We start from the raw sequence: 8,482 nt of genomic DNA on the forward strand, positions 1-8,482 counted from the left end.
TTTCATGTCTATGAGTTTACATATTACAATTAAGTTCCTATCAGTGAGACCCTGCAATATTTGTCCTTGTGTGTCTGGCTTATTTCACTCAGTATATTGCCCTCAGAGTTTTGTCGTCAACGCCCCCCCCTTTTTTGTTAAGATGGTTTTGTTCACACACCATACATTCCATCCAAAGTAAACAATCGATAGTTCTCTGTACGGTCACATATTTATGTGTTCACCACCTTCACCACTATCTATATAAGGGCATCTACATTTCTTCCACAAGGCAGGAGGGAGAGTCAAAGAAGGTAGAGAGGCAAAAGAAAAAGGAAAAAAAAATGACAGCTAGGAAGCAGCAAAAGGAAAAATAACCTTTAATCAAAGTAAAGAGTCAGACACCACCACCAATGTCAAGTGTCTAACATGCCTCCCCTATCCACCCCCCATCTGCATTTGCCTTGGTATATCGCCTTTGTTACATTAAAGGAAGCATAATTCAATGATTCTGTTAGTTACAGTCTCTAGTTTACGTTGATCGCATCCCTCCCCCAATGCCTCCCCATTTTTAACACTTCACAAGGTTGACATTTCCTTGTTCTCTCTCATAAAAGAACATATTTGTACATTTTATCACAATTGTTGAACAATCTAGATTTCACCAAGTTATACAGTCCCAGTCTTTATCTTTCCTCCTTTCTTCTGGTGTCTCACATGCTCCCAACCTTCCTTTCTCAACCGTATTCATAGTTATCTTTGTTCAGTGTACTTACATTCCAACAATCTGTTTTAAGAAGCCCTCCAGATGGTTCTGATGTACACTAGTTTGAGAATCATGAACCTATTCCTCTAATTGCTTTTCTACCCAAAAGTTTGCAGCTTTCTATCCCACAGCTTCCTCATGGGGGGTGGGATGGGATGGGATAAAGGATTTTCAGTGGAGAGAGCAAGATACACAAGCCCCCACAACCGAGGTGAAGTTGGAACATACTTCAAACGGGGCACTGCCAAATTTGGCAACAAAACAAATCTGCACAACACTCTGGGTATCTGGCATTTCATTCCCCAGCTCCCATCAGTCTCAGCCTGGTGAATAATGGGCCTTTCTGTCCTACCTGCCCAAGCCCTCCAGAATTTAAGCATTCCCTACATCTTTCTTTGTTCACTCTATACTGCTCCCTTGGTGATCCCATCCCCAAGGGAGGGATGCCTTAATTATCACCTTAAAAGGATATTCTCCAATCCCCTTATTTCTAGCCCACTTTCCTATCCTTAGGCACCAATTTCCAGTAGGCTGTTATTCAGACTCCACCACTACATTTCCCACTTTAAAGCATTTAAAAGTATATGAAATTCTGTTGTTTATTGCTGTCTCCCCAATTAGAATGTAAGCTCCTTGACAACAGGGATTCTATCATGTATCTCTAGAGCCTAGTGGTAAGTGTTCAATAAATATTCAGTTGATTACCACAGGGCCCCATAAACCTAAGCCAACTATTTCATCCGATGATCAACTAAATAGTTGGAGATTTGTTTCCAATACTGGAGGAAAAACTGGCTCTGATAGACCTATTTAGAAGATATATTAGAATCCAATGTGGTGCTATACTCAAGGATTTTCAATAGTGGTTTTGCCAGTATGATTTTTCACTTCATGTGCTGACTCAGAAAATATAATTGAAATATATTTCCCTTGCTTATGTCTATTCTATTAAACAAAATCCTTTAAAGGTAGTGGCCATCTTAGAATCCTCAGCATTTAGCAAGAATTTAGGCCTTTAAACTTTTATGTATGATCTCCGTTGCCTAACCATCTAAGTTGTAAGTTTTTGTCAATTGTTACTGTATGACTTCTTTCTCCTGATTAGATATCACCCTTCATTCTTCATAGTCAGTAACCAAATCATAAATTTTACTTTCATGTTCCATCTACAAAATGTCTCTACCTACTTGTTACAGGTGGACATAACCTCTTGCTTTCGATACCCACTATCACTTTAGCTGACACCTGCATTATCTTTTGTCTGAACTGACTATAGCTTCCCAACTGGTTTTTCTATCACCAAATCATCTTACACAGTACTGCCAGTTCAAGCTGTTTATGTCACTGAGCAAAACTCAAAGTGGTATGTATTCAGTATTCAGTAACAGCTACCACTTATTAAGTACTTACCATGTACTAGGCACTAGGTTAAGCACTTAACATTGTCATCATTTTCCAAGCTTTTATATTTGGTAACAGCTTTGAGACATAATTAACATACCAAACAATTAACCCACTTAGATGTACAATTCAGTGGTTTTTAGTACATTCACAGAGTTGTGCATCCATTGCCACGACCAATTTTAGAACATTTGCAACACCTCCCAAAGAAACCCCATACCCTTAAGCCATTACTCCTCAATCCCACCTTCCTCTACATCCCTATGCAACCACTAGTCTATGTTCTGTCTCTATATTTGCCAACTCTGGGTATTTTATATATATATGTAATTACACACTGTGGTCTTTTGGTCTTTTGTAAATGGCTTCTGTCTCATAGCACAGTGTTTTCAAGGTTTGTCCATGTTATACCGTGGATCACTAATTCTTTCTTCTTTATGGCCAAGTAATATATCATGTATGGATATACCACATTTTGTTTATCCACTCATCTGCTGATGGACATTTGGTTGTTTCCACTTTTTGGCTATTGTGACTATTACTATGAAAATTCATCACAGATTTTTTTGTGTGTGGATATTAGGTTTTCATTTCTCTTGGGTTATACCTAGGAGGAATTGCTGGTTCACGTAGTAACCTTTTAAGAAACTGCCAGTTTTCCAAAGTGGCTTCACCATTTTATTTTCCCAACAGCAGTGTATGAGGTTTCCAATTCTTCCACATACTCACTTACACATGTTGTTGTCTTTTTGCTTATAGCCATTCTAGTGGGTGTCAAGTTATCTCATTGTGATTTTGTTTTGCATTTCCTGGTGACTTCTGACATTGAGCATCTTTTCATGTGATTATTGCTCATCTGTGTATTTTCTTTGGAGAAATGTCTATTAAGATTCTTTGTCCAATTTTTAATTGGGTTGTCTTTTTATTATTGAGTTGTGAGAGTTCTTTACATATATTTTAGATCTAAGTCCCTTATCACATGTATGATTTACAAATATTTTCTCCCCTTTTGTGGGTTATCTTTTTACTTTCTTGCTGGTGTCCTTTTAAAACTTAAAAAAGGTTTTAATTTTGGTAAAGTTCACTTCATCTATTATTTCTTTGGTTGCCTGTGCATTTGGTGTCATAGCTAAAAAAACCATTGCCTAATACCAGTTCATGAAAATTTATCCCTATGTTTTCTTCTAAGAGTTTTATTGTTTTCACTCTTACATATACATCTTTGATTCATTTTGAGTTAATTTTTGTATATGGTATGAGGTGGGGATCCAACTTCATTCCTTTGCATGTGGATATCCAGTTGTCTTAGTATCATTTGTTGAAGACTGTTTTTTCCACAATGAAATGTTTGGTACCCTGGTTGAAAACCAACTGACCAAAGACTAAGGGTTTATTTCTGGACCCCCAATAATTTTTCACTGATCTCTATGGCTAGCCTCATGCCAGTACATTGTCTTGAATATCGTTGCTTTGCAGTCAGTTTTGAAATCAGGGCACATGAGTCCTTCAACTTTGCAAACATTCTCATTTCACTTTTTGTTTTTTTCTTTTAGCGAATAATAAAAAAGATGATAAAAAGAAAAATAACATATCATACAATACAATAGTAAAGACAGAAAACACCGCCACTACCAAGAATCTTCTATCCCTCCCTTATCATTTAAATTTTAATGTAACTCTGGGTACTAGGCATTATTCCTATTTTACACATAAGGAAACTAAGACTTTAATTTTCCCAGGGGCAGGCACCAAAATATTTGGTGGTTGCCCCAGGATTCATCATCAGATCTACATAATTCCAAAGTGCATGCAGTGACCAGCAGGCTATGCTCCCTCCATAATATAGTCTCAACCTACATTCCAGACTTAATTTATACTAATCTCGATATACCCTAAAATATCTGCTACAAAATATCTGCCCCCAAACTTCTCCTGTTGTTTCTTCCATCTGGAATGCCTTGCCCTTCATCTGTTTCATAAAATTCTAATTCACAAAACCTTCACTATCACTTAGAGTGATCTCTTTCCACTTATTTCCTTAGCACTACAAGCCTCTCTTATGGTTCTTATTCCACATTAAACCTTGTAGTACTAAGTTATCTCTGTATATATTTCCCTTCCTAGTTTAAGAGTAAGGACCATGTCTCATACATCTGTGTATTGCCAAGACCCAACACAGTACTTTTCACATGGTGGGTGCTAACTAAATGTTTTGAATGAATATATGAATTCTAAAATTACCCCTATTGGACAGGCAATGGGGGTGGGGGATAGAGTGAGGGGGTGCTTGGCAAGGTGCCTAGGGAATATCCTAATCCTGAGAGTGTGATAAGAGAAGGATGATGTGAGACAAGGTTAGAGTGGCAGGCCCAGAAAGCTGAAACTAATCACTCTCTTGGCAAGAGAGAAAACTCCAATTTTGAGGTGCTGTGTACAGATGAGTAACACTTGCTAGTGAGTAGAAAAGATAAAACAAACAGCTGAAGAAGCATAAAACTGAGTTTATTTTATTATAGACCAGAGGATAACAAATAACTCCAGTAAACCTGATTAAATCTGATATACCCAAGGATATCGAAAATATAACATCAGGGCAAAAATTTGCTCTAGGTACAGAAGTTCCCAGCAGAAAATGATAAAATGAGGTATTTTCCTCAAAAAAGTCAGGAAATAGAACAGCATATCAATCCTCACAACCTTCCCCATGTTCCCAACCCCTTCCCTAACTTGTCAATTCTTGCACCATTTCAAGTCATTAACACCTATTTCTAATATTTAGCCCAAATTGCTGGATAAGAAGAAAGTCTTTTTCCTAAGAATAAGATGGCTGTCTTCTCATTCTTATCCTCTAGTATAGAATACTGCCATCTGGCTCAAGTCAAAAGGAATAACTTCCTTACAAAGGAAACTGTTAGCAACTCTTAAATCTGGAAAGACAGATACCAGGGCCCCTCGCCATCCATTAAATCTCTCCCAAATGTCTCACTAAATCACAGTTACGGAGCATAGGTCTTCACTCCAGGGGAATGAGAAAGTCAAGTGTGGGAAGGAAAAGAAGGCAGAAGATGACCAAAGGGGAGAGAAATGAACTCATCTCTATATAGGGAGGTGTGAGTGAGTCAGGGAGCTATCACAAATAGAAAGAGGTCAAAACCTGTAAACAGTAAATCAATGTAGGGATCTTATAATCACAAAGTAGCAGCATGGTGGGGAGCCAAGCCTTCATAAAGTCCAGGTGGCATGGAAACCTATGGAACAAAAAGGGAAATGATAATAGGAGGGGAAGGGCTGAGGGAGACCCTAAGCAAGATACATTGATGGTCTCCACCCCACCCCTCACTTTACTTAACTCCAATACTTATCACTACCACCATCATTCACCCTAAGTTCATCAGTGGAAAATTCTGGACCCAGGTGTAGCATATACAACTAAGGATCAACCAAGGTCATCATCGTACTGTGTTTAACCAGACCAAATGAATAGAGTTCCAAAGATAGAAGATACAAGAATCAGGATGGAAAACTGCCATGGGAGCCACCCAATATTCTCCTGACAAATGACTCTTACCTGGGTGGAATCCCACTATCAAATCTGGATGGGCTATCTGCCCAATTTCTACCTGTTCTTCCCATAAGTCATGATGGTGGCCCCTGTGGCTGCTAAGCTGAACACCCAGGTTTCCGGGGTGAAGTTGGGGTGCTTTGTGAAAAGCTGATAGTCAATCTATACCAACCATGATCACATGGAAGCCAAAGTGTCCAGGAAACAAATAGCCAATCTCATTCTAGTCTTCAGGGCGAGTGAGGAACGTCTCCACATTGGAGGCACCAACCACATGCACTTGCTTCTCCCAGCCTTCCCAACGTGTATCCCCTAGGCCCGGTGTCAAGGGCCATGATATGGCATCTGTCAGCAGCTGCTTCAGCTTCAGCTGGTGGGGTCTGGCCTTGGCTATCTTACACTGGCCCACAGGGTGGTCATGGCATGACTACCTCACACAGCATCCAGTGTAGCATCTAGCTCTAACCCCCGCATAGAAATTCAGGTGTTCCAGCCTTGTACAACCTCAGTTGGCCATGACCAAGGTACTAAGGGTAGGACAAAATCACCTGCAGGAAAGAAGGAACAAGAGAAGTGACCTAATCCTTCCCTGACTTTCAAATTCCCCTTCAACAGTGATTCAAATTCCCTCCATGTTTACTCTCCCAATCAAGGATGATCCATAACAGCATGCTTTTGTATCTTTCTTCAAATATGACCAACTATGACCATTACAGTAGTGTTCCCCAACACTACCACTCCACCTGTGACTAGAAGCCATTTCATGAGACAGTCCATGATACAAGTCACAGGTCTTGACAAACTCTCTCATGCACTGGCCAGTCTGACCTCTGGCACTCTGGACCACAGTAATAGACATTTCTGCACCTAACAGAATGAGGTACAGAAAGAGATGCTCCTATACCATATAGGTGATTAGGGGATGTCTGGGGAAGGGAATTGATATACCTGCATATAGGAAGATCACTGGATAGGGATGTAAGGAGACGAGTGACTACTTATGTACCAAATTTGGTGACTATGTTTGGAGAGGGGACAGACGTGGCCTTACCCTTGGTTATTCAAGAGGACGGAGGTAGAGATTATACTGTCTCACCTCCCCAAAACACCAAAAAACAAGCAGAAATCCACCCGTTTTAATCTCTCTGTGGCCTGGATCACACAAAATAAGGAGGGGGCCTCAAGTTCTTCTGAAAATCCTCAGACCTCTCCTTCAGGAATGAGGTCTGAGAACAGGGTTATTTCTGGTATCACCCTTATTAACCCTCCACAGGTTACCTCTTGCAGTGCTGGAGGACCTTGGAGTCCGAAAGGTCACTAGGAAATGCTTGACATTGAGCACAGGATCAGAATGTGTCCTTCATCCTCTGGAACATTTCTTGAGGGCATTGAAATCCAAAGCCTGATACAGGAATACCCCATCTACCACCAACCTGCAGAGACAACATGAGAAGGTGTGACAAAAGGGAAAAGAATGTCTCCAAGATCTCTCATGTCCCATACCTGGCCTCCTATACATTTTCACCTACTCCCCTCATTCCTCTTTACTTAAGCAAATTATATTTCTTCTATAGTAATAAAACTGGCAAGAGTCGGGATGAGAAAAACCCTCACTGCAAATATCCCATGTTTCCCAAATTGTACTCCCTCCCTATCTTCTAAATCACTTGTACCGGAGACAACATATACTTCTTCCACAGAGCTGGTTACTCACTTGTATTCTTCATAGCTTTTCATGTTCAACTTTTGAAGGATCAGCTGGGATAGAGCGAGTGTTATTCTCCAAAGAAAAGAAGCCAAATGCACCAATGTTAGGGCCAGTTTTTGAGAGGGTCTGAGGCACAGGGGTTACAACCATGGGCAGGGTCACAACCATGGGTGCCAGCGATGAGGGGGGTTTCTTGTGCCTTCATTGCCAGGACTGTGAAGTCATGCCCATCCACTGATACCTGGGAACTATATACAGAACAGACATGGAATGGACTTTTGCAAGCTGGACACATATAATGTGTGTCCATATGCTAGAAGTGACCTTTCACTTCTCATTCCAGACTCTCAGACCCAGGCCCTTATCAAGTATTAGTAAGATTTATTTAGTATCTATTGGTTATTGATTACCACAGGCACTTGTGAAAAAGAGGAAATAATGAATATAATTTATACATTTATATGGTTCACATGTAAAATTCTCTATATAATATAAATATATAAGTAAATGCATAGAAAGAAGTTTGGCAGGGCTCATAAAAAACTCATAATGGTGATCAACTCTGAAGAGGGGGAAGAAGGCACTGAGATGAGAGCTGGGTTAAGCAAAGGGGACTTTAGACTTATCTGTAATGCTTGATTTTTTTATTAGAATATATTCATTTAGTATTCATGTATTTTTAACAATCAATTTAAAAGAGAGGAAAAAGTAACAGATGATATTGTCCAAAACTACAATCTAATTGGAGAATTAGCCAATTTAATCTTGTTGGGGAAATAAAACATTCATTTTAAAGACCTTCCATGATAATTGTAAACAATAAATAAACCAAGAAGCATACAAAATGCAATACAAAATGAGCACCATAATGCTAAGAGTTAAGTAGTCAAAATAAGTTAGGCAAATTAATGAGGAAAACATCATATACAGGAGAGTTTTGAAGTAGAACTAAGCCCACACCCACCCACTACCTAGCTGGAACTCTGTGATGCTCTCCTTCCCCATCCCTTCTTCTTCCCCTTTTTCTTTCCACAAGAGCTGCATAGACAAAAGGGACCAAGTTGGA

The 8,482-nt window shown here is 39.7% G+C and overlaps 1 protein-coding gene across 1 annotated transcript; it reads right to left on the reverse strand.

The window, feature by feature from the left end:
- Positions 1–4,627: 4,627 nt before the first annotated feature.
- Positions 4,628–7,641, reverse strand: MSS51 (MSS51 mitochondrial translational activator). The gene is given in 9 exon segments (XM_037804136.1): positions 4,628–5,403; positions 5,714–6,083; positions 6,086–6,256; positions 6,452–6,487; positions 6,490–6,575; positions 6,987–7,128; positions 7,131–7,141; positions 7,423–7,479; positions 7,481–7,641. Coding segments are annotated over 9 exon segments (1,161 nt in total). The 3' UTR covers positions 4,628–5,276.
- Positions 7,642–8,482: the final 841 nt, after the last annotated feature.

Source organism: Choloepus didactylus, chromosome 15, assembly GCF_015220235.1.
Source record: "Choloepus didactylus isolate mChoDid1 chromosome 15, mChoDid1.pri, whole genome shotgun sequence".
Taxonomy (NCBI): domain Eukaryota; kingdom Metazoa; phylum Chordata; class Mammalia; order Pilosa; family Megalonychidae; genus Choloepus; species Choloepus didactylus.